Source organism: Castanea sativa, chromosome 10 (assembly GCF_040712315.1).
Source record: "Castanea sativa cultivar Marrone di Chiusa Pesio chromosome 10, ASM4071231v1".
NCBI classification, from domain to species: Eukaryota; Viridiplantae; Streptophyta; class Magnoliopsida; order Fagales; family Fagaceae; genus Castanea; species Castanea sativa.
In genome coordinates, this window is record NC_134022.1 from 36,822,864 (window position 1) to 36,849,245 (window position 26,382).

Here is a 26,382-nt window from a genome sequence, read left to right on the forward strand (position 1 = left end):
AGGCTAGCTAGGATGGGTGTGCAGGCGTAGGTGGAATGCTATCCTACAAGGCTAAACTTGTTGGAGACATCCTTGGTGCCTATGCCCAAGCCTTTAAGTTTCATGCTAACAAAGAAGAGGAGCCTTTTTCCAATGAAGAGGTAGAGAACCCCCCCTAAGGGCACCGTTGCCATCAAACTATCCAAGAGGACAAAAATGCACATCAGGGCTAAATGGGCACATTCCCTTATTGTAAAAGTCTTTGGAAGAATAGTAGGTTTTCACTTTCTTCATGCTAGGATTATGCACCTTTGGAAACCAGTGGGGAGGTTAGACTGCATTGATCTGGAAAACGATTTCTATCTAATCAAGTTTGGGCTGGTTGAGGGTTATGAGAAAGTCCTGAAGGGGGGACCCTGGTTTATAGGGGAACACTATCTCATTATCTGTGCATGGGAGCCCTACTTCAAACCCACAATGGCTGCCTGCTCTAAGGTTGTTGTTTGGGCGCGCCTCTCAGGGCTTCCATTGAGTTTTATGAATTGGAGGTTTTGAAGGAGATGGGGTAGGCCATCAGTCCAGTGCTTTGGATTGATGCCAACACAACTACTGGGACAAGAGGTTGCTACGCTCGGCTTATTCAAGTTGACTTGGACAATCCGCTACCGAGGACCATCCTCATTGGAAGGTTCCAACAGGATATATTGTATGAGGGTATTGGCTCACTTTGCTTTTCGTGTGGAAGAATGGGGCACCGGAAAAACTATTGTCCTTACATGGTTAGGGAGGCAGAGGTGGAAATGGAGAACATCGGCAAGAGTGCGCTGAAGAGAAATGATGATGAGGTGGCAGGGGGCATTAATCTCGAAGGAAAATAAGTGGGAGATGATAAGGGAGATTATGGCCCTTGGATGCTAGTGAGGTGAGAGAAACAAGGTTCTAAATCTTGGGCAACTCATACCTTCCCTCTTCAGTCCAATCTGGAGCAAATCTCAGCATTAAATGCTAAGGATTTGGGCCGACTAGGCTATCTCTAGAAGTTAACCCACCAAACAGGCCTCCTACAGCTTCGCCAGATGGGAAACGTAAAACCAGGAGATTTGACAACTTTAGCTCTGATGACCACGCCATTTCCTTTGGCCAAGATACAACGTCCTAAAAAGTAAGCCTCCCAAGACAACACTCAGCACCTCGATTTCAGAAAAGGCTAATCTCGTAAGCACTTCCACTTTCCCTAATTCAAATCCACCAAGGTTTGGAACACACACTATCCTTCCTAAAGTGAACAGTAGATCTAAGCCCAAACAAAAAATCTCTATTGCAAGCCATGGGGGACAAGCTCCAAAGACAATGGGCAATAAGCCTCCATGGAAAGATTGTGACCCTATCTCCATCTTTCATCCAACAGATTAGAGCATCCCCCACCATGATTTGGGGATGGTTTGACCAAAAGCAACTGCAAGCATGGAGCCACATATTCCCTCTAACCCCAGAGAGTCAAAAGCTAGGCTTCCTCCCGCTGACAAACTCGAAGTGGCTAGAGTGGGAAAACCCTTGGTGAAGATTTCCAATGGACAACTCGTTAGTAGCAAGAGGGAAGATAATGGGTTGAAAAGCACTATCGCTAACTTCAATGGATCGTCTTTTGCCTGAATTAAGCCTCTTGGAGGAGATTCAAACAAGGAAAATCTCGGTGGGAATACTAATAGCAACAAGTTTAATGGGGTGTTCGGAAGCAATCAAGTTAATTCAGATATGTGGGAGATACAATTAATTTATTGATCAACTTGAGGGAACAACAAATAAGGATTATGGAGCATGTGATATGCATTTAGAAGAACAAGGAGGTCACCAAGTCCTGGCTAAGGGAGCAGAGTTGGAAGTTGCTAAATCAAGCAAGCAATCGATTTCAGATCAATAAGGATCCACCCATTTATCTTCCAATATCCATGAATATTATCTGCTAGAACTGTAAAGGGGCTCTAAACCCCCGTTTTCGAACTACTTTGGATAGCCTAATAAGCAAGCACAATTCATCACTTGAGTTGGTGGAGCACGGGTAGAAGATATTACTGATGGACTCCCTTTTGATGGAGCCATACATACAAACACTATTAGGTACGCTAGGGGGTCTCTGGCTACTCTAGAATTCAAACTTAGTGGAAGTCACTTAGCTGGCAAAGATTGAGCAAGAGATCCAAGTCATAAGAAAGGCATTCTCCTCTAACATAACTTGGATTTTATCCTGTATTTATGCTAGTCCTAGATTTGTTGAACGAAAGTTACTGTGGGAGAACCTAACTAAAGTTGTAGGGCTGCACAATATTGCCTAGACAATGTTAGGAGACTTGAAGTTCTATCTAGTGCTGATAAGTGTGGAGGAAACCCAATTAACATGAAAAGAGACCAAATCTTTAAGGACTACTTAAACTTGTGCAATATGATTGATTTAGGGTTTTTAGGTCCAAGATATACCTGAATTAATAAACAAGATATCGGCTAATTCATTCAAGAACGCCTAGACAGAGCTTTTGCAAACCAGGATTGGCTTAACCTATACCTTGAGGCTTCAGTCACTCATCTTACCAGGGTGCACTCTGACCATTGTCCCATCCTCCTCAGCCTAGACAAGCCACCAACTCTTAGGCTGACTAGACCTTTTCGATTCCAACCAGTCTGGATGTCCCACCCCTTTGAGAAATTTCTTGCAAATAACTGGGCTAATGACCTCAGCCTTAGCACAAATCTATCAAAGTTCACCGAGGCATTAAAAGTTTGGAATAAGGAAGTCTTTGGGAATATTTTCCATAGGAAGAGGAGAGTTGAGGCACGCCTTGCAGGCATACAAAAAGCCCTTGCTAACGGGCCAAGTGCCTGTCTCTTAGCCTTAGAGAGACAGTTGAAGGAAGAGTATTGGGAAGTAAATCAGCAGGAAGAGAAGTTCTGATCTGTTTAATCTAGATACAACTGGTTGATTCAAGGAGATAGAAATACAACATTTTTTCACAATTCAACACTCATCCGAAGAAAAAGGAACAAGATCTCATGTTTCAAGGATAATATGGGGAAATTGAGTCACAATGAGGAAAGTATTGCTTCTATTATCAGGGAGGGCTACATATCCTTGTTTACAACTAGTAATATGAGTGCTCCTATCTCAATCTGGACTGTTACAAGCTGGACTAATAGCTTGTCGAAAGAGGAAGGTGAAAGGATTACGTGCCAGGTCATAGAGAATGAGGTAAAAGATGGGCTTTGGAGCATGAAGCCCTTCAAGTTTCCTGGCCCCAATGGAATGCATGCAAGCTTCTATCAGGGAAATTGGACAGTTGTGAAAGATGTAGTTGTGAGGGAAGTTTGTTCAATCTTTAACAACAAGGCCATGCCTAGCCATCTGAATCAGACACTGATCACCCTCATACCCAAATGCCTAGGGGCGGATTGCCTTAGCCTATTCAAACCAATCAGCCTTTGCAATACTATTTACAAACTTGTTACAAAAATCATCGTCTAGAGGCTTAGACCACATCTAGATAAATTGGTCTCTCCCCTTCAAGCAGCCTTTGTCCCGAGGAGGAAAAGGCTTGATAACATGATCGTTGTGCAAGAACTCATACATACGATAAGTATATAGAAGGGTAATCAGGGCTATATGGCAATAAAAATTGATCTTGAAAAGACTTACGACAGACTTGTGTGGCATTTCATCCGAGACGTCCTCTTTCTTTACAAGCTCCTGCAAGACACAGTTAAGCTTATAATGAGTTGCATCTCGGGTTCAACCATCTCAATCCTCTTCAATTGAGGAAAATTGGATCCCTTTCCTCCCTCAAGAGGAATTAGGCAAGAAGATCCTTTCTCTCCCTACCTATTCATTTTGTGCATAAAAATATTAGGGTTTTTGATAGCTAATCAGTGCCCTTGAAACTTTGGGACTCTCTCAAATCCTCCCAGAGTGGGCCATCATTCTCGCACCTATTTTTTGCGGATGACCTGGCTCTATTTGCTAAGGCAGATGTAAAGATTTGCCATAGCATCTGAAACATCCTAGACACGTTTTGTGACCTCTCAGGGCAAAAAGTGAATATGACTAAGTCGAAGGTTTTCTTCTCTCCAAACATTAGAGAAGATACCTGTGATTCACTATGCAATATCCTTTGTTATAGTTCTACCCCTAATTTGGGCAAGTATCTTGGGTTCCCCATTCAGCACAAGAATTCCTTTTCTCAGAATTTTGACTTAATTTTGGAAAGAGTCCAAAACAAACTCCAAGGCTGGAAAGCTAACCTACTATCCATGGGGGTAGACTGACTCTGACAAAAGCAGTGATCTCAGCCATTCCTTTCTACACAATGCAAGGGTGCATTCTGCCAAGTAAAATCCATACTAACCTGGATAAGATCAGTAGGAATTTCTTATGGGGTTCCTTTAAAGACAAGAAAAAACTTCACATGATTGGGTGGAATAAAGTCACCAAGCCGAAGAATAGAGGGGAATGGGTTTACATGTTGCGAAGGAAAGAAACACCACCCTTGCTGCAAAATTATGCTGGAGAATGAAGGGAGAAAGTGGTGAGCTTTGGGCCAAAGTTCTGAAACACAAGTATAAAAGGAGAGCAATTACTAGTAAAATCCCTAAATCTAGAACTTGGAAGGCAGTACTCCATGGTGCAGTTGTGTGTGAAGTGGGATCAAAATAGACCACTGGTAGTAACAGTCAACTACCTTTTTGGGAAGACAAATGGTTAGACATCGGCACAATTAGTGAGTGTATTGAAGGCCCCCTTCACAAGGGAGAGGAAGACCTCTGAGTATGTGACATTTACTTAAACAGTATCTAGGAACTGCATAAACTTTCCTTTGTCTTACCTCCTCTCCTCAATCAATCCATCAAGGCCATACCGATAAGGATAGCCTAGTCAAATAGTGACCACTTATTGTGGATTTCCAGCCCTAGGGGGGGTTTGATTCTAAAAGTGCATACCTTATTGCTTGTGGAGCAAACACTAGTGAACCTAGCTTTCGAGGTAATTGGATATGGAAACTTAAAACCTTGCACAAAGTCCACATCTTTCTTTGGAAATGTTAACAATAGGGGCCTCCAACTATCTCCAACATGTGATCTCTGTGAGGGGCAACCTGAAACTATAAGCCATGTGTTAAGGGACTGCATTGTAGCCAAAATTTTTTAGGCTAAATCTAATTGGCCTGATGCCATACACCACAACCTTGGGCTCGAAGTCATGGCGTGGATTAAAGCAAATGCGTTTTGCACAGAGCTTTGAACAGAGCTAGCGAAGGGGAAGAGCTATCCCTGTGCACATTTCTTCCCTTTTGGCTTTTGGTACCTATGGCTCCAAAGGAATAAAAGGTTGTTCCAAGCAACTTAACCATACCTAAATCTGCGCAAAATTATGGAGTGGCAGGTTTATGAGTATTGGTTCTGTGTACTTCATCATGTGAGACCAAGGCCTGGTTCAACTATTGCTGTCAAATGGGTGAAACCACCTTTGAGTTGGGTTAAATTAAATATAAACGGCTCTGCTATGGGGAACCCTGGATTAGCAGGGGGTGGAGGGCTTACACGCACTTGCAATAGGAACTAGATCTCAAGTTTTGCTAGGGCTATTGGCTTCACAACTAGAATTACTGCTGAACTTTGGGCAGTGCGAGGCGGCCTGACTCGGTGCTATAGTCTCTTACTAGCGGCGGTGGAAGTTGAAATTGATGCAATTGTAGTTATCTCTTTGTTATCCCACACCACCAATACTAATGGTGAATTTTCCTCTCTTGTTGATGACTGCAGGAACCTAATGAAGAACATCCCTCAGTGTAACATCCTAACCCAATTACATTATTAATTTTATGGGTTTATATACTTAGTATTTTCTTAATTACTCTAAGTGCATAAAACTTTGATATTGTGATATTATAAAACATATATGCTCTTTTAATGTTATGGAAAGAAATTTATAAAGGTAAGGGTTTATATGTAAAATTATATTGTTGTTTGGGTCTTTATAGAATATAAGCTTATAAAGGGGGGGGGGGGGGAAGTAAATTTTAAAAAGTTTAAAGGGTGACTTATCAACCCTTTTCCCCTTGGCCAACAAGTGCCCCACCCAAAATCCTATTCCCTAATCTCTTTGCTGCTGCACCAGAAAACTCTTTGTTATTCTCTCTTTTCTCTTACATGACAACACCTCTCTTTCTCTCTCTCACTGAAATAATATACCTCTCTCTCTAAAAAAGAAACTAAAGGAGTAACACTAAATTTTTAGCTTCAAAGTTTGTGAGTAAGTAATTAAAACCTCATTTGATTTTAGGTATTTTGACAGTATAATTGTTTTGTTTATTTTCCCTTCTTTATTCTCTAATTTGATTTTAGAAGTTGAACTTGTGATTCTGTTTTAGTAATTTGAAAGATTGTTGATATTATGGTCAATTGGATGCTTATTAACGTATTTTAATATCTATAGTATAGGTATAAAAATACCCAAATTAAATGAAGACCAATTGCTATTAGTTGATGATTTTGTACTAACATACATTGAAACTGTCACTATGACAGATTTGCTGTTTACAACAAGAAAAATCTGTATTAAATCTTTTTCTATGAATTAGGATGCTAGGAATAGTTTTTAGGAATTATAAGATACATATGGTTGTAATAGAAGTGGTCTCACATCATTTGGATTAATATAAAAGTAATGGCTAATTTCTAAGTTGCATGAATTTCTGTTAAGACAGATTTGATCATGTTGCCTTGTAGGATTTTTAATAAATTATGGTTTTATAATTTGACTTTGAAATTGATATGTTATGTACTAGACATCCAAGGGAGTAGTTTTGTAAAATTTCATGACATTTGGATGCCTAGGAATTGCCCATTTGTATTTTACAAATGAGGCATATGCTGCTGAAATAAGCAGTGAACAACATATGATACACCTGACTTTGAGAATTTAATTCTAAGGTTAGGGTGAATGTTTTGAGCTATAAATTAGTATGCGCATCTTTTGGTATGTTTAGATCATCGATAAATTTTATGCCTTGGTTTTTCTATGGTTTGGTACATAATGTGTTTGATGAATGTATCATGTGCTTTGGGGAACTTTTGTGTGATGGAAATTAAGATTTTCTTGGGTTTGAGAGTTAGGTTGTGATTCATGTATAAGTTTGAATACTTAGGAAGAGTTTGTCAGTAATAAGTTTTGGCCTTTCATTTAGGTGATGAGAACGAGAATATGGACACTTGAGCTCCTCTTGTACAAATCTCTCGCGTCTTCTGTTTTCAGGTAAGGGATATGTGACATGTGCGTTTGATAAGTATAAAAATTGTTTGAAAAACTATTATGCGTTAAAACCTCTTAATTAGAGATATTACATATAAATATGATTTAAGTAAAATATATGTTCGTGAGTTGTTCAATCTTATATACATGATAATTTTAACATATTGATGCTATTACTTATATCACGAACATAATATTTAAGAATGAAGTAGATATGTTACTATTGTGAAATATTTATGTAAAAGCATAGTTATCAAAAATATATAGTTTTTGGTTATTTCATTGTTATAATCTGAACTCGGCCAGTAGGGATTATAGTACTGGCATTTCCATAGAGATTCGGATTGGCCATTAAAAGTGGAGAGCTCTGCTGTACTCGTCCTTGTTGGTAACAACCAACTTGTGGAGGATGCCAACCTACCCCCATGGTTGAAGATATGTATTATGATATGATCCAAAGATTACTTAGCACTGTGACTAGTGCTAAATGCCTAGCACTATGTGTTGGAAACCTCACAAAGTTGTGACAGACTTATAATTAGACTGACTAATATGTATAATAAATGAGCTATTAAGTTAATTGGAAATTATAAAAAAAATATGATGATAAGAAAGATATGTTGAATGTGTTATAAGTCTGATGAGAAGTTTATGATCAAGTATTTTATAGTCTATTTAAAGATAAGGTTACTAAATTATGTTTAAGTTGTTAATTATGTCATTTTATTATTATATGAATGGAAAATGAAGTATTTTCATTTAAAAGTTCATAAGTTATTTTAAGAAAAATATGAATAGTTGAAGACTATTTTATCAAAGTTGGCATATCCATAAAATATTTAATTTACATGCATTCTTATTAAAGATCCATGGAGCTTAAAACCTTACTAGACTTTGCAGCTTACCCTATTATATTTCAGTGCACAGGTTCTTTCCTGGAAGTAGTGAGAGTAGTAAAGGCGCCAAGGATTCTGTGATTCTCATTTGTTAGAATGTATAGTTTTTGTTGTATAATAGTTTAGCTCTTTTGTTGTATAGGAGGAATCAAGATGTATTTGATCCTTGAGCACAAATGTAATTCAGAACCTTAGTTTGTTTTGAACCCCAGTTGTAAATAAGCGTTTTGTTAAACATTTAGCTATGTAATATTTACACGAATACCTTAAGTTTCAGCCAAGTGGTAATCTTGCTAAGTTCAAATGAAATGAAGTTTCAAGATTTTCAGTTTTTTTGTATATTATGGCTTTTATGCAAGTAAATAAGCAGAAATACAAAAAATAATTCTTGATAAACACCTTTAGTTTAGGTTGGTTTGTGTTAGTATTGAGGTAAACTTGATATTAACATGCCAGTCGTGCTTTAAATTTTGAAGCACAGGTTTGGGTCATGACACTCATGTTCGATTGAAACACTGCTATAGAGAAGTAAACCGCTATGCGGACACCCTCGCAAAGTTTGGAGCGAACATGGAGGATGATTTTGTTGTTTCTGAGTTCCCTCCCTCTATAATTGTTAGTCTTTTGCATTTGGACAAACTAGGCGTGACCCAAGATTTTTTATGTAATTTGGTGGCGGATATCGCCTAGTTTTAATATATTATCTAGTTTACCAAAAAAAAAAAAGTTGAGTTACAAAATTGGTTGAGCTTAGGTTTCAACTTTTCTTAATATCTTTTTATTATAAGTGAATTTTGGCAAATATACTGTTTAATTACATTTTTTTTTTATTTTCCATACTTGCAAAATTCCTAGAAAATTAAATATTAATAGCTATGTAATCAATATATTGTTTAAATTGCATGATTTTGTATTTTAAAATTATGCATTAACTATAAGTTTATAAATCATATGGTAAATAATATCCGATTGTTACAAAATTTGACATGTATATTAAGACCGTAAAAAACATGTAATTCAATAGTTAGATTTTCAAAATATGCAATAAGGTTAAGTTTTTTAAAAGAAGTTGTAGCAACTAATTTTGTAACTAAACTTTTTCTTTCAATTATTTGGTTTTCTGCTTTTTTTTTTCTTTCCATTTTCTTATGATGAAATAATAGAGATATGGTTAAAAAGAGAGCTCTGAGTCCAGCTCAACTAGCTTCTCTTCCTCAAGAAGTTACTGGGACTGGGAGACTATAGATGGAAAGTGGCCCATAAATATTACAAAAAAGGGCTCCAAGCTGCAAGAGCATGGGCTAAGTAGTTGGTAGAGCTGATTACATGAGAGATCAGGTCTGCATTTAGAGCAACCTACCTTGTATTAATCAGTCATCAACATAATTATCATCTACTTGACATCCATGCTTTCAGAAAAATTTGAGTTCTTTAAAAGTTGAGCTAGCATAAGCTGGCCCGGACACTCCATGGAAACCCAAAAAAAAAAAGTACTAGAATGATATGTATTTCCTTATCTGCTAGCAGTGACATTTTTTGGTCTTGTGGCAGCCCAGTCATCTCTAGATGCCTCCACCAGTGCAGATTTTTTTTTAAAATTTTTAATCCAAGACTCCAAGTATAGTATTTGTGTGGAATTATTTTTGTTATTCCAATTCATCAATTTAAAATCAAATAGTGTGCATTCTTAATGAAGAAAAAAAATGTCATATGTGAGTAAAGAAAAACACACACACACACACACACATTCATAGTGAGGGGGAAAAAAGAGAGAGAAAAGAAACATATGATAAAGTGAGTCCCTAAACACCGTTAGCCCCCGTTAGTCATTTTCCTCATCTCTCTCTCATTCTTTCAATTCTTTATGTGACTCTCCTATCCATTGATCCCTCATTCTCTTACTAGATCTCTCTCTTTCCACCGAGCTCACATCTCTCTCTCTCTCTCTCTCTCTCTCTCTCCTTAGTCACGCTAAAACTAAAGGAAAAAAAACCTATCCTATTTTCCACCATTAAAGCTCTAGCCACCCATAGAAACCCACAAAACTTGTAGAACCATTGCAAATCACTACACTGGAACCCATCCCCAACACAACACACATATAGATCTCAACCCAAAAAAAAAAAAAAAAAACGCACCAGAAAACCAAACAAAATTCACCAAAAGGCAAGCCTAACTTGTCGTCGAATTAAACAATCGTCACCACTGCATAAAGTTGCCCAAATCCCACAAATTTCCTAAAGTACCAACCACCGCCATTGAACTCAACACCACACACTACCTGATCCATATGTACTCATGTTCTATTTGGATTTAATGGTGGATGAGAGAGAGAGAGAGAGAGAGAGAGAGAGAGAGAGAGAGAGAGAGAGAGAGAGAGAGAGAGAGAGAGAGAGAGGAGAAACTAAGGTTGCATTTGTTTTGGGTGTAAATGAATTTCGGAAAATATTTTACACCCAACAGCGTGTTTGGTAGGGCCTGTAAAATAAAGTCAAACGGAAAATCATTAGCTTTGACAGTAAAATAAGCCCTTTAACCCGGAAAATATTTTACACTTTTATTTACCTTCAAATGATTTCCGGACTCAGACATCCTAAGAGAGAGAGAGAAAGAGAGAGAGAGAGAGAGCAAGAAGAGAGAGTAGGGAGAGTGAGATTGAGCTCAGGCCGACGAGATCGAGCTGCAAGATTGCGCCATAGAGCTCGCGCCGGTGAGATCGCACTGGTGATATCGTCCCGTTGAGATCGCACCCCAAATCGCATTGCCTAGATCGAGTCGCCGCCGCCCTTTAGATCGAACTTTTTTTGTCTCAATCTCGACGTCGCCTGAAGCCTACCGTCGCTAGACCGGTCTCGTAGCCCATGACCCACCCATGACCGATCTCTCTCTTTCTCGATCTACCTCTCCCTTTCCCTCGATTTGCAATCACTCTCTCTTCCTCCTTCCTCTCTCAGTTTGACCGAATGGTTTTGTTTTGAGAATGATTTTGTTTTGATTTTTGTTTCTTTAAAAGTTTATATAGCACAATTTTCTATTATAAAATTTGTTTGGAAGCTGAGAAAATGGCTGAAAAAATGTGAGAAATTAGTAGAAAATTTGTATTTTCAAAATGTTACCAAACACTTGAAATTATTTTATAATATAACTTTTAAAATGCAACTAAACACTAGAAAATATTTTCCTTTTCCGAAAGTATTTTCACTTGAAATTATTTTACACTCGGAAAATATTTTACACTGAAACAAACGCAGCCTAAATGACTAATGGAAAACTAATGATTTTTTCTTTTTAGGACTTAGTTGAATTTAAGGACTAAATTAGTCAATTTTAAAATATCTTGGACTTAGTTCTCATTAGCCCAAAAAGGAAAAATGAAAAAAAAGGTCAAAATGTAAAACTCACCTTCTAATTTTCACCACTATTTATTTCAATCCTCTAATTTGATGTTTTGTCATTTCAATCCTCTAAGTTTCAATCCATTTCAATTCAGTTCTTTGTTAAAATTTCATTCATTCTTGCCATTAATTTAATATATAATATTTATTTTATTATTTACTTCTTAATTTTGAAAGACGTTAATTAAAAAAATCAAAAATTAAAATAGCATCCTATGTAGTTGTCCTTCCCGTCTAAAGAACACGAAACCCACCCACCCCAACCTAACCCATTGATAATTGAGACTAAGAGAGAGAGAGAGAGAGAGAGACCGAGAGGGAGAGAAGAGACAGATTGACAAAGAGAAATATGGGGTTGTTGGGTATAAAGGTGGTGGCGGTGGTGGTGGAGAAGGGAATGTTCTAGATTTGGACACTGCTATCAAATATGGGGTTTTGGGTGGGCTTGTTCGAGCTGGTGTAGAGAAATTGGATTTGAAGAAGATGATTGAAGAGCTGGACTTATGTGTGGTTCAATCTGTGTTCATTTGCCCAATATCCCTTGAACCAATGCAAGAGGCCGTGACTCTTTGCATGGGCCAAACCTATGAGAGGTCCAACATTTTCAAATGGTTCAGTTTGGGATGAACAAAGACGCCATGGTTTGTAAATTAATTTATGGTTTCTTTAAAATAATTAAGAAATAAATAATAAAATAAATATTATATATTAAATTAATGGCAAGAATGTATAAAATTTTAATGGAAGACTGAATTGAAGAGAATTGAAATGAAAGAATATAAATATAGAAGACTGAAATGAGAGTTAAAAGTCTGTGTTCTGCATTTCAAAAAAAAAAAAAAAAAAAAAAAAAAAAAAAAAAAATATATATATATATATATATATATATATATATATATATATATATATATAAAGGGATTTCTATTCCCAAAGTAACAGCCTGTACTAGTCCTCGGTTCAGAGTTCAAACTCCAAACCTCGTATCTGCAAGAATCCAATCTCGTACAAAGTCAAAGAAAATCAGGAAAGCCAGAATCTTCATTAAAAGTAAACCCAGCTCGAAAACTCAGTTCCAAGCTCAATCTAAACAAGTTTCAGTAGTTGCACAATGGTCCAAAAATGGCCTTGGAATTGGAATGCAATTATTGTCACTCTGATCTTCCTCAAGCTCCTCATCATCTTCAAGCCAAAGTCACTCTTCCCAATCACCTCCACAGCTCCATCATCACACCCCTTCAAATCAAACCCAAGCTTCTCCTGTGCCCCACCACACCACTCTTACCCTTTCTGCAACACTTCCCTTCCCATCAAAACCAGAGCTCAATCCCTCGTCTCCCTCTTGACCCTCCATGAAAAGATCCAACTCCTATCCAATAACGCCTCTGCTATACCCAGACTCGGCTTATCTGCTTATGAGTGGTGGTCTGAGTCCCTCCATGGCATAGCTTCAAATGGCCCTGGTGTGTCTTTCAGTGGCCCAATAAGAGCTGCCACTTCATTCCCTCAGGTTTTGCTCACCACAGCTTCTTTTAATAAAAGTTTGTGGTTTTTGGTTGGGCGGGCTATTGGGTTTGAAGGCAGGGCCATGTACAATGAGGGTCAATCTGGGTTGACTTTTTGGGCACCCAATATAAATATATTCAGGGACCCCAGGTGGGGGAGAGGGCAAGAGACCTCGGGTGAGGATCCTATGGTGGCAAGTGCTTATGCTGTTGAGTATGTAAAGGGGTTGCAGGGTGAGGATTTGGTTGGTGGGGATGGTGGCTTCATGGTTTCTGCTTGTTGCAAGCATTATACTGCTTATGATTTGGAGAATTGGGGGGATTTCCGTAGTTTTAGCTTTAACGCAATGGTAAGGAAGTGTCTCACTCTTATGTTTTTTTATTTTTGTATTTCATTGGGATTGTTGTTGGAAAAACTCAAAAACCCAAGTCAGTTTGGGCTTGCAGGAAAAAATTGTGACTTGTGAGTTCTTTGTATTTAACAATAAAAGTCTTGTTTAGTGTGAATTTAGATGAGCTTATCTTAATTAGGTTATTTTGTTTATTGTGTGAGAGTACAATTGTGGCTTGAAAAATGTAAGACTTTAAAAAGCAGTACATTTTCTTCGAAAACCCAAAGACAGTTTGGGCTTGTAGCACAAAATTGTGACTTGTGAGTTATGTGTATTTTTGACAATTGAACTCTTGTTTAGTGTAAGTTTGGATGAGCTTATCTTAATTAGGTTATTTTGTTTATTGCTTTATACAACCGTACCTTGAAAAATGTGATACTTAAAAAAGCTGTAAACTTTCTTTTGAGGTGAAAATAAGCTTGTTTTACATTTTCTATTGTCATATTTTGGTGTCCTTCCTGGGGAAGAATAATCACTAATCAGGATATATAGTGATTAGTTGGTTTAGATAGATGGCATACAGCCCTACTATGCCGTCATGGCCGCAATTTTTCTTGATGTTGAATTTGGTTTAAACAGAAATTTAAGTGATTAAGTACTCTGAAAGGAATATTGTGTTGATGAAATGGAGAGCACAATTTGGTTTCCTTTTTCTTTATTCTGTGGTGGCTTTTGCTGTTTTACCAGGTCTCCAAGCAGGATATGGAGGATACTTACCAGCCTCCATTTCAGAGCTGCATTGAAGAAGGCGGAGCTACTTGTTTGATGTGCTCATATAATCGAGTCAACGGAGTGCCTTCATGTGCAGATCTTGATCTCCTGCAGAGAGCTCGAAGGGATTGGGGCTTCAAAGGGTATGTACTAATGTGGCAAGCTTGGATTGAAAGTTTCTATCTTGATGAATTGATAATATAAGTGTTGTTTACTTGTTTGTAACAAACTTTTTGAAGGAAAATGCAGATACATTACGTCAGACTGTGATGCAGTTGCTGTAATTTATGAAGATCATAAATATGCAAAGGCTCCTGAAGATGCAGTTGCTGATGTTATTAAAGCAGGTAAGGTTGTTGTTGCCTGAGTTGAGTACTTAATTAATAGGAAAAAAGAATGTGCAATGTGCATGCATTTGTGGTTTGATGCTGTGTCATTGATCAAATTTAACAGGCATAAACATGACTTACAACTCCAAATATCTTCATTTTTAAGTATTATATTGATTCAAATGAATGGTTGAGAACATTTTAAATATATTACATGCATGCATAAGGTTTGTAGATCAAATTTAAACTATTTTGCACTCGAAGATGTTAAAGTTAGTTATATGATTTAAAAGAACTGAGACCTTGAGATATCATTCTTTTTAAGGGGGTGGAAAAATAAATTAGCATAAAATGAGATAATAGACTTGATCATATAGTTGCAAAGAATTTGAAGATCAGTAGGTTGGTTAATGTAAGAGATACTCAATGAGGTTTTAGCCTTATTGATAGAGGCAATCACCTCATGTGAGCCTCCATCACAAAAACTTAGCCATGGAATTTTAGCCCCTGAAATCAGTGCATTTTTTGTTCTTGCAATAATGCAATCTTTAAACCAACAACTTCTAATACGCTGCAATAAGTGTTACACCTTGTAAAGTTTATGAGAAAAGCTTGATTGAACCAGGAATGGACATAAATTGCGGTACATATTTATCGCGGTATACCCAGTTGGCACTTGAGCAAGGACAGATTCAGGAGGAGGACATAAACCGAGCTCTTTCAAATTTGTTTTCAGTCCAACTTCTTCTTGGCCTTTTCAATGGAGACCCTAGTAGGGGACACTTTGGAAAATTGGGAAGGGAAGATGTATGTACTCTGGAACACAAGAAATTGGCAATAGATGCAGCAAGGCAGGGAATTGTGCTTTTAAAGAATGATAAGAATTTGCTGCCATTAAAGCGAACGACTATCACCTCCCTGGCCATTATTGGGCCTTCAGCAAATGATTCCAGTCAACTGGGTGGTGACTACACAGGTTTCTCTCAGGAAGGATTGCTTGTCTGTTACTTTTTATGGCTTGTAAGTTTAAAGTAGTTAAGGTTCCTTAATGTGTAGGTGTACCATGCAATCCAATTAGCCTTTTTGAGGGACTACAACCTTACATCAAAGCAACCTATGCTAGTGGTTGTGGTGGCACACGATGTAATTCCAGTGATGGGTTTGCAGAAGCCATTCAAATTTCCAGGGAAGCTGATGCAGTAGTTGTGGTTGCTGGGCTTGATCTTTCCCAAGAAGATGAAGGACGTGACAGGACAAGCCTTCTCTTGCCGGGTAAACAGATGGATCTCATCTCTGCAGTGTCTTCTGCAAGTGAAAGGCCTATTATTTTGATCCTACTTGGTGGTGGACCAATTGATGTATCCTTTGCCAAAGTAAACCCACAAATTGGAAGCATCCTCTGGATAGGATACCCAGGCGAGGCTGGTGGGCAAGCGGTAGCAGAAATTATCTTTGGAGAGTTTAATCCAGGTTTGTATCTTGAATCAAGTCTTAATGTTGAACATTCACTTACTTTTTGTCATAAGGAAACTTATTGGACAATGTTTGAGAGAAACAGGTGGACGTTTGCCAATTACTTGGTATCCTGACTCATTTATCAGTGTGCCCATGAATGACATGAGCTTGCGGCCTGACCCTTCGCGAGGCTATCCAGGACGAACTTATAGGTTCTATACTGGAGAGGTGGTATATGAATTTGGATATGGGTTGACATATTCCAATATTACATATAAATTTATATCAGTGCCAGACAATATAACGGTATCGAATACTACTAGCAAGTCTGGTCTACGTAAATTAACTACTCACAAGACATTAGATGGGATTGATTATATTGATGTCAATGAGATAGCATCTTGCAATCTCTTAAAATTTGAAGTGCAGATTTCAGTGTTCAACCATGCGGATATGGATGCGAGCCACGTGATAATGTTATTTGGCCGAGCATCCACTTCAATTAGAGGAGCCCCACGGAAAACTTTGATTGAATTTACCCGTGTACATACAGAATCTTTGAACGCTATTCAAGTAAACATTGGAATTGACCCATGCAAGCATTTTAGCATTGTGAATGATGATGGAGTAAAGATACTACCCTTGGGAAATCATCTTCTTATGTTGGAAGGGTTGGAGCATTCTATATCCATTGAATTGTAAAATGGACTTAGAGGCTTTTTTTTGGTACTGGTTCACCTGACTCACCACCTAATTGGCTGAAGACACGGCTTGTGATCAGGACATGCTTTTACTTATCAATGTATAAAATTAATAGTGAAATGGACCTAATTGCTTTCAGCTTTCTTTGGTTTAGTTTTCCGTGTACATCTATTTGGTTGTTGACAAGCAGGGTAAGGGAAGTGTAATCCTAAGAGCAATAATTTCAAAGCTATACCTTTCTCATGTTTCTACAAAAATTTCTCAAGATGAAAAGTATACCTTGATCCGTGAATGCTAAGGACTTAGGAAGTTCTCTCTCATATAACTGCTAAATAATATTAATTCAAGAAGGAAAGGAATGACATAGAGTTATTTAGCATGATTCAAAGTTGGAACCTCACCACAAACTCAGTCCATTAAAGTTTTAGATTTTTCATTTTAGTCAATTAAGTTTGATTACATTTTTAACATGATCATTCCGTTCATGTCCTTGACTTATCGAGCTATTTAATAAAGAAAGAAGGGTGATAAAAAAATAAGAAAAATAATGATTTTTATTGACAGTTAAACAGCTCTTCAATTACAAAGATTGATAGAATGACCATTTTGAAATGGAATCAAATCAGATGAAATGTAATGAAAACTCTCAAAAGGATTGTAATCACAATTTTCTATAGCTCCAGTTTTCACTCCAACCAAACGGACTCTAATAAAAATGCGGACAATGGACAATCCAAAACTGAAAACTGAGTTAAAAGTGTAATTTAATTAAAAATAAAGGGCCAAAAAAGAAAAAAGAAAAAAACCATAACCGTAAAAATGAGCTTAATGCTTCAACGGCTTCTTCAAGAGCTCCCTTTATAGTATAGTCATAGACACTGGTACAGAGAGCCCACAAGAGAAAATCGAAAATGGTGAAAGCGGTGGTTGGAGAAGAAACCCAACTCAAATTGATCGAAGATCGTCTCATCCAATCGCGACTCCCCGTTCAGGCATACACACTCTCTCTCTCTCTCTCTACGATGAATCAATGTGTGCATGTATGTATGTATGTATGCAAGAAAAATGGTTGAAAATCTGAATTTAGGGTTTTGTTGCAGGTGGGTCTGGTAATAGGCAAGCTGAGCTCGCCACTAGACCGAGGTTTCGTCTTCGATTTGATCCCAACTCCACCAAACGATGCCAGAGAGCCCGCGTGTTCGCTCGTCGAGACTACCGCCAAAGACGACAAGAAAAAGGGACCCAAATCCAAATCTCAGGCCTCAGCAGATTCTTCTTCTTCTTCTTCTTCTTCCTCCTCTTTGTTCATCGATAACGATTGGGTCGCCGAACACGCTCGTCAGGTTTTTTTTTTTTTTTTTTTACATTTCAAATTATTATTGTCATTGTTGTATATACGATTTCGTTAAATTTAATACTAATTTTTTGAGCTTTGGTTATGGATTCTCAGGTGGCTAGAATGTTAGTTGGGGGCATGAAAGTTATTGGTATCTATATATGGGTTAGCGATACTGTTTTCAAAAATTCAACCATAACGCTTTGTCAGGTAAATTCTTTTGTTTTTCCTTATTCAATTTTGATGTGTGTGCGTGTTTTTATTTAGTTTATGTTGAAAGAGAAAGTTACTTCATGTTCAAGATGATGAACACATAGAATCGTTAAAAATTACAACAAATCAAGCCGAAAAACATATTGGGGTTTGGAATAATAGAGTTACAATGGGTAAAATTCCACGTGCGAGTGGATTTAACCAGGATTTCAGCTGAGAATTGAGATATAATATAAACAAGATACTTAGATCATGCCGTATGGATGCTGACTTCGCGTCGGGGATTGATTGCTCTACTGATAAAAGAGTAGGAACTAGGAAGATATTAGAAATTGGGATTATTGTAATGTAGGATTTTAGTTTATGTTGAAAGAGAAGGTTACTTCATGTTCAAGATGATGAACACGTAGAATCATTAAAATTACAACAAATCAAGCCAAAAAACAAAGTGGGGTTTGGAATAATAGAGTTACAATGGGTAAAATTCCACGTGCGAGTGGATTCAACCAGGATTTCAGCTGAGATTTGTGATATAATATAAATAAGATACTTATATCATGCTGTATGGATGCTGACTTCTCGTCGGGGATTGATTGCTACTGATAAAAGAGTAGGAACAAGGAAGATATTAGAAATTGAGATTATTGTAATGTAGGATTTTTCATTTTGAAAATTTGTCATGTGGGAATCTTATTTTACTAATTTGGTTCCTGAAAATTTTGAAACTGCTGCTAATTTATGTCTAATACAAAATTTTGATATAATATATGTCATATTCCTGAAGCTAAAACAACACAATACATAAGAGTCATTGCTGAAACTAAATTTTTTTTACCGAAAGTACTGTAGATAAAGATAAAATTTAGCTGAAATAATGCAGTGAGACCTATGAATAGTACCAAAAAGTGTAGTGGGGCCTATGAGTAGTAGTAAAAATAAGCTAAATAATAAAATAAGCTGGCTTTTTAATTTTTGTCAAACACACTTAATATTTTGAAATGTTTAATAAAACTTTTACATTCACCATGAAGTTCAGTCCAGAGCAATGTGTTTGTGTTAATTTCAAATAATGAAATAGCTCTTGCAGACTGTAAAGGGAGTTGCAGAAGCAGCACCCCTGTTGGAGAATGATCGGGAGGAAAGACTGCTCATTCACATTTGTTACAGTCCAATGAGGTATATGACTTATCTAACTTAATATATCTTCTCTCTTCTCAATTTTAACATCTTAGTGAATTTATTATGTGATTATCATGCTGACAACAGAGTTTGTTTGTGTAGGTGGACGTGTCGAAATTGCACATGGACTTCAAATATTACATCAAGTAGCCTGCGACCATGTGATTTCAAGATGGGAAGGGTCATAACTTCCCTTCAGACCTTCAAGTGCAACTACAATTTTAACCTTAGGTAACATTTGCATCAGTTATCAATCATTTTCTTAATTATTGATTGATAAATTTTCTTGTTTAATTTTTAATACTTTCTTTCATTTCTTGTGACAATTAAATTGATGTTTTCTGTTTGGAAATTCATATATATTTAGTTTGTTACATTATGTCAAGTAAAAAATCTCACACCTTTCTCTCTATAAATTTTTTTTTTGGGAGGTGGTATTTGATGGAGATCATTTTCCTCAACACGAATTAGTGTAAAGATGCTAGTATATCCAAAATTTGAGCCGTAATTTCATCTTTATAAGGAGAATGATAAGGAAACAAAAGTCATTGATATTGTAAATCAAGCATGAACTGGTAAATGTCCCAAAAAAATTGACATTATCTAACTAAGGTGTTATAAGAATCCGTCTTGATCATTTTATCATCCACCAACCTCTAAAAAATGATCAATCAAGTTGGCTGTAAGTCCTATTTGAGGTCAATGTTGAAGTTGCACCAGGTTCTTTCTGCATGTAAGCTATGCCAACTGCATAGGGCCTGTTTGGATTAAGGGGGGAGGGAGGGGGAGCGAAGGGGAGTAGAGTAGAGTTGTTTGAAAATAGGCTACTTTTGGGCCAATTCTACTCTACTCCCCCTTCCTCTCCCTCAATCCAAATGGACCATTAGGCGTCTCTGTGAACCTCTTGGTGTAGAATATCAGGCAATCATACCATCACACATTATATTCTGGCTGTAAATTGTCTACTGATATTTTGGTACTTGGTAGTTATTCTAAAAGTTCTTGATGTCAGTCATGGAAGTAGCTACTCCTAAATATGTTTTACTAAGTAATCTCTCATGGGTGAAGCTGTCTTTTCCCAGATTGCCCATATGTCAAGAGAGTGCATCAAACATTCAAACATTAAGTGACGTTCTTCGTCAGGGAATTTCTCATCATGCTAAAGAGCTAAAAGATGCAAGGGCAGTTATTGATGGTAATTTGGTAAGACAGACTACAAGATACCATGTTTTCACTTTCTTTATTATCTGTCTGTCTATTTATCCATCCATTTATACACACTTACTGTGGATGTTTGTTCGTACAACGGATTACCAATATTCTCATATAGCTGCAATAGTTCTCTCATCAAAATTTTCAATACTGTGTTGTAAGTTGATATATTTATTGATAGTTCATGCATAAAGTCAAGTCAGGTGTAAAAAAATTTATATAGTATAGCAACAAATCCTTTTTGCTTCAAAAGGAAAGAAAAGAAACTAGAATATAATTTGCATTAACATATGATACAAATATATGATGACTCAAGAAGATACTAAATCAGGATTATCCATTTTCCAAGAGAAGATCAAGTTTGACATACGCTATGCTGCATCAGTGCAGCTACCATGCAACATCAGGATGCACCCCTTGTTGCATAGGGCAGTGCTCTGGTGGTTTTCTAAACCTATTTGTATCTTACATTCTTAATGGCCTTACACTTGATTCTAGTGTCAATTCAACTGCCTCAAAGGGAGAATCCAGTTACATGATTATTGTTTAGTATCTTAACCATGATGAAAGATTTAATTTCCTCTCTATTAAGTCTCAAGGGTGCTGCTTAGAAGATTTAAACAATTTTTCCTTCCATGACTCAAAATTGATTGCTTGAGATGCAAATCTCAGCAGTTTTTTTCTTGTGCAATGAAGATTCAATGAAGATAAGGCTTCACACTAAGTGTTTATTTTTTCAATTGGTAAATACACATGGTGGGTCTTGAACCCATGACTTCACCCTCCACCTTGCTCTTATAAGGAGGAGAGGTGCCATTTGAGCCAAATCTCATTGTTATGTTGTAGTAACCACTTATTTCGTAGAAAGCAAAACAAAATACATAAATTTAAACTGACAAGCATACATGTGATTAGTAGCAGTTTCCACTTGTTTTATCGTCCTTGGGAGGCCATGACTTGATATAATTAAAATAATGGCTGACCATTCTTCCAGTAATTTAGAATGTGAGATTTATTGAATCTTGTAGTGGGTTTTTATTTTTATTTTATTTATAATTATTATTACATCATGGCTCTCTAAGCTCACTTTGTCAGTGGATTCTTCTAATATCATATTTTTTACGTCTTTTTTTGGTGGGGGGGTGTTCCAATTTCATTTCTAGGTTGTTAGTGATGAACCAAGCACATCAGATGGTGTGCATGAAGTTGAATTGCTTCTACCATTCATGAAAGATACATATGCAGAAGGTGTGCTGGCACTTTTTCCTTTTCTTTTTTTTTTTCAACTGTTAAGTAGGTTATTCTTTGTGATTTCCATCATTTTCATTATATCTCCTTACACTGAACTATTTGTTTATATGATGTAAAGCATGCAGCCGAAAAGATGTTCTTGGTGTTCTTCTTTTCAAGGGATCTGTCTGTTCTTTTGCATACTTGAATTCAAAGGAACCAATTTCACAAGCTGTGGCCGATATAAAGGTATTCAAAAATCAGTTCAGGCTTACTTATTTGTTTTACAATGAAAATTTGTTCTTGCTTTAGTATTAAAGGGTCATGTAAATTTCTTGAGTAATGCTAGAGACAGAAAAATTCACAACTTTTTTCACAACTTGTTGAGATAGTAAGTTGTAATTGGTTTAACACCACTTTCACATGAGTCCACCACTAACACCGTTTTTAGTGTACATAAATAACAGTATGTCACCTCAACAGCTTTGAAAAGTGTTATGATTTTTTTTTTGGGCCTAGACATTGAGATTTCTTTGGAAATGCTTGATTTATCATTATTTTTGGAAGCAAGATTACAAGAGCATTTATTGTATTGACTGTTGACTGATACTTCTTGACATCTTAGAAAGTGTAGCATGTTATTACTGTTTGCTTGACCGTGTCACTTTTTTTCAAGTTGAGAAACATTATGCTTGGCATTTTACCCCCATAAGGCAAGGCACAAGCCTAATGCATTGAAGGTAATCCTTTCGAATTTTATATTCAGAAGTATGTGCTTGAGAACTTGCCCCCCAAAAAAGTATGTACTTGAAATTATTTTATGGATAAAACAAAAAGGATGTAGAAGTGGAAATCTAGTGCAACTATTTTTTTTTTTTTGGGAGGACCAAGTGCTTAAGAACTAGATGAATATGATAAATGATGTATGCCACTGATCAAGTGTCACTTTTGCATGTGCCTGAGATTTCAGACAGGGTTTTCTCTAGCTATTTAGTCTTTGTTTCCTTGATGCACTGGATTACAGTTGTCTAACTATGATATTCAATTGATCTACTTTTGATGTAGAATGCTTGCATATGTTGGCTGTATTTATTAAAAAAGACAAAAGGTTACTGATCACTAAGAAGAAATGGATAAGTATCACATAGAGTATAATTAAAGCTTCTATACTCCCCCCCACCCCCCCTTATTCTTCATCTTTCCATCTCATTTGGTTGCCACTTAGATTGCTTTTTATCAGCTGCTTTTGAATTGTCCATGAAATGTTAATGCTTAAATTGTTGTTTGTTCTTTGCTTTTTTCTTTTTCCTGTGAAATAGTCCTTGCTAGTCTTACTCTTATGAACAACCTATAGTTGTAGCTCATTGTCCTGTGTATTCTTCGGTTCCTTTTCTGTGTATAGAGGGATATCATCAGTAGTCTGCAAAGTAGATTAGATATCATCTGTGATGAGGCATATGGAGATATGGGTCAGACAGAAGATGTTAGTCAGGAAGCAAGTGATGGGATATCGACTGATAAACCTGTTCCCCAACTCGTCCTGCAATTATTAAGGTGTGTTGGATGTATATTCCTATGTATTTGTTTCGTTTACGAGGATAGTATGGCTAAAAAAATTAATGTTCATTATTTTATATCAATTTGTGTATTGCTATCATTTCAATCAATGTTTGAGAGGCTTTTTGATCAATAACATGCATCCACCATGGTCCATATTTGATATTAATGTGGTTATGAATCACGTCTCATGTCATCATATTGCAACACCTAGGTATTATATACTTTTTGAGTGAAATACTGGGTCAGTATGGTTATTTCATCATCTTTTCACACTTAAACTAGAATGACTAAGTGCTCAATAAGCCAATTAGCTCTAGTACAAGTGACACCTCCTTTTCTTGTAAGAGTGAGGGTGAGGTCATGGGTTTGAGACTGGTCTGTGTAACTTACCAGTTTTGGGAAGAAAACCTAATCTGCGCACAGACTAAATTTACGAGATCCTTGTGACATGCCATTGATTTCAAGGAACTTCCTTGATTCTAATATGGCATGTGTTTTTTCTTTTCATATGTCATCATTATTTACTGAAATTCTTCTCAAGGTTTGGAAGTCGTCACTCTTTTATAGACTCTTGGACCTAGATTCTGGTGCCTTAGATGTTTAAATGAGGTTTTGGTATTTTGTGCCAAAATCAGTCATGCATACTGCATGCCCGTTGTAGATAGGTGGCAAGTTGTGTTTGATTACAAGTAGGGAAATGGCTCCATAAGGTCATTATGTCTAGTTTGACTGTAGTACCTTCTGATATATGGTTTTTCCGCTACCTATGTAGTTGCAATAATGGTTCCATCTTTCTGACCATTATAAATGCATAGTCACACTTGCATAGGTACATAGCATTTAAAAGCATTTGTGGTGAATGCCTGTACTGTGTGCTATCAGCTAAGGTTTAAAACGATTTATGAACTTGGTGTTGGAGGTGGAATTAATTTAGATTGAGCCATTTAAGGGGTCTAATTATGTTCAGCAATACTTTTTTCATTGTCACCATTAGATTTTCATTGCAAATCCTTCCTTTGCTCAACATCAGTTTGCTTTTAGTGGATTAGTCAATCTCTTGTGAAACCAAAGCTTCAAAGTTGAATCATTATGTTTAATGCATCCTTCCTTTGCTCAACATCAGTTTGCTTTTAGCAGTTTAATCAATCTCTTGTGAAACCAAAGTTTCAAAGCTGAATCATTATGTTTAATGCATCATTCTTCATTGATAACTTTTTTTCCCCATGTTCACTGGAACATAATTTGAACACTGATGATATCTGTTGTTATACATTTGCAAACAGAAAAGAATGCCGTCTGTCATTTCCTCGAAGAGTATTTGTTCCGTGGTTGGCAGGCACATACATATGTGACTACCTACAGCCATCTGAGACTCTCGAGGTTCGTACATCTGACTTGATGTGTAAAATATTTAGTTATGTGGTTTCTTGCAATGAGAAAGAAAAGAAAAAAAAAAAGCTTAGATTACTTAAAAGAGTATTTGGATATGCATATTGCATGTGTGTGGTCTGGACAATCCTGCATAATGAACGTCCTTACAACGAGCTTGATGTGTGCGAAATACCATAATAGGGTTCAGCTCTTAATCATGCATATCTGGCATAACAGATTTTATTGTTGATATATATGATATGATGATCTAAAAAATTGATATGTTCTTTCAAAATGGACCGTGCCCTTATTGAATATATTTGTTATAATTGAGTCACTCCTCACTGCCCCAGAGAATTGCATTATCTTAGTTATTTTGACCCCTGCTTTACATGCTCCCCTAGGTTCTAAAAGATCACTGTGTTGAGTTGATGTCCATGGAAGCTCCAAGTGATGCCTCAACAATCTTGGAACTGGAAAAAGAAGCCCCATCGCTTGTCACCAAGCCCTTCTGGGATGTGGCAATCCCCTTCAATTCAGCATCTTGCTCTCCCTTGGAAAAAAATGGAATTGACACAAAAGAGGAAAGTGGGAAAAAATCTACCAAGTCCAACAATCTCAACATCGTGGGTGCTATTCTCTTCCTGCTTCTCTCTATCGTAGTGGGGTTAGGGCTCTATGTTGTTAGGGGATCAAAAACATAGTTGTTCATCAAGTGAAGCCTCGGTTTCAATATCCAATGGTGTTGGTTTTTGCAGTCCTACAAATCAATTAGATTTTTCCCCCCATTAATTATTTTACCTTTGTGGGATCAATTTTGAGTGTTATATGTACCTATAAAAAAAATTTGGATTTTTTTTGTAAAGTACTAATTGGAAAAAGTGGAGTGGAGTGGAGTGGAAAGCGTTGATTCATTTGACTTCTGATCATTTCTTTGTCCTGATTCTATCTTTATTGGATTATTTATTTTTTGTCCACTGCAAATAGGACAATTTGAATTACATGCCCACCTCTCATAAAAAAAGAGCACCAAACGAAGTTCACAAAGTATCAAAGCTAAGCACAGATTACTGATTTTTTTTTTTCTAACTCCGGTGCAATTAGACATTGCTTGCTGAGATGGCATATTTTATTCAACTTATTTTTCCTTTATAAAAATTCATAAAAACACTGTTATAATATAACTCTAAAAAAAAATACCGAGGTTTTAAAAAACCGTAAATAAGATACGAGTTTTTAAAAAACAAAACTGTAAATAAGGCTTAAAAAATTAAAGCAACTAATAAGTTATACAGAGTGTTTGAATGCAATGCGACCAGGCATTTGAATTCAATCAGAGAAACAAGCTAAGCACTCATCCAACCAATGTATAAATCTCTCGCTCTCTCTCTCTCTCTCTCTCTCTCTCTGACCAAGGGGGAGTAGGAAGCAGGGAGGGGGATATAAAGGGAAGGGGCTAAAAGTTAAAACTTAAAACCAATTGCAGGTTTGATCTTATTCTTAAGAAAAGAGTAAGACGTCAATTTTCATGGAAATGAAGACTGATTTTATCTGCCAATTTCAGTTAGCCAATAATTAGCTCGTACTTCGTGAAACAGAAGTCATACTAAAGATAAAATCACATAA

General features: G+C 36.7%; 2 protein-coding genes across 3 annotated transcripts; both read left to right on the forward strand.

The window, feature by feature from the left end:
* Positions 1-12,487: 12,487 nt before the first annotated feature.
* On the forward strand, positions 12,488-16,861 carry LOC142614153 (putative beta-D-xylosidase 6). The gene is made up of 6 exons (XM_075786699.1): positions 12,488-13,416; positions 14,146-14,312; positions 14,419-14,516; positions 15,124-15,474; positions 15,555-15,968; positions 16,057-16,861. Exons 1-6 carry the CDS (start codon positions 12,673-12,675, stop codon positions 16,653-16,655), a joined length of 2,373 nt encoding a protein of 790 aa, XP_075642814.1. The 5' UTR covers positions 12,488-12,672; the 3' UTR covers positions 16,656-16,861.
* Positions 16,862-17,486: 625 nt separating this feature from the next.
* On the forward strand, positions 17,487-25,722 carry LOC142611690 (uncharacterized). 2 transcript variants are annotated; one of them, XM_075783792.1, is made up of 11 exons: positions 17,487-17,647; positions 17,756-17,998; positions 18,106-18,201; positions 19,283-19,380; positions 19,486-19,614; positions 20,466-20,586; positions 21,759-21,843; positions 21,965-22,074; positions 23,228-23,379; positions 24,669-24,765; positions 25,161-25,722. In XM_075783792.1, exons 1-11 carry the CDS (start codon positions 17,567-17,569, stop codon positions 25,458-25,460), a joined length of 1,512 nt encoding a protein of 503 aa, XP_075639907.1. In that variant the 5' UTR covers positions 17,487-17,566; the 3' UTR covers positions 25,461-25,722. The 2 variants fall into 2 exon arrangements, with proteins under 2 accessions (XP_075639907.1, XP_075639908.1); XM_075783793.1 differs by having other exon boundaries at positions 17,488-17,647; positions 19,292-19,380.
* The last annotated feature ends 660 nt before the right edge of the window (positions 25,723-26,382 follow it).

Excerpts from the sequence above, each read along its gene's own strand:
- LOC142614153 (XM_075786699.1), top strand. The coding sequence starts at position 12,673 with ATGGTCCAAAAATGGCCTTGGAATTGGAATGCAATTATTGTCACTCTG. Across the intron at positions 13,417-14,145 it reads GTTTTAGCTTTAACGCAATG|GTCTCCAAGCAGGATATGGA; the intron begins GTAAGGAAGTGT and ends CTGTTTTACCAG. Across the intron at positions 15,969-16,056 it reads CTTTGGAGAGTTTAATCCAG|GTGGACGTTTGCCAATTACT; the intron begins GTTTGTATCTTG and ends TGAGAGAAACAG.
- LOC142611690 (XM_075783792.1), top strand. The coding sequence starts at position 17,567 with ATGGTGAAAGCGGTGGTTGGAGAAGAAACCCAACTCAAATTGATCGAA. Across the intron at positions 17,999-18,105 it reads TCGCCGAACACGCTCGTCAG|GTGGCTAGAATGTTAGTTGG; the intron begins GTTTTTTTTTTT and ends ATGGATTCTCAG. Across the intron at positions 24,766-25,160 it reads AGCCATCTGAGACTCTCGAG|GTTCTAAAAGATCACTGTGT; the intron begins GTTCGTACATCT and ends ATGCTCCCCTAG.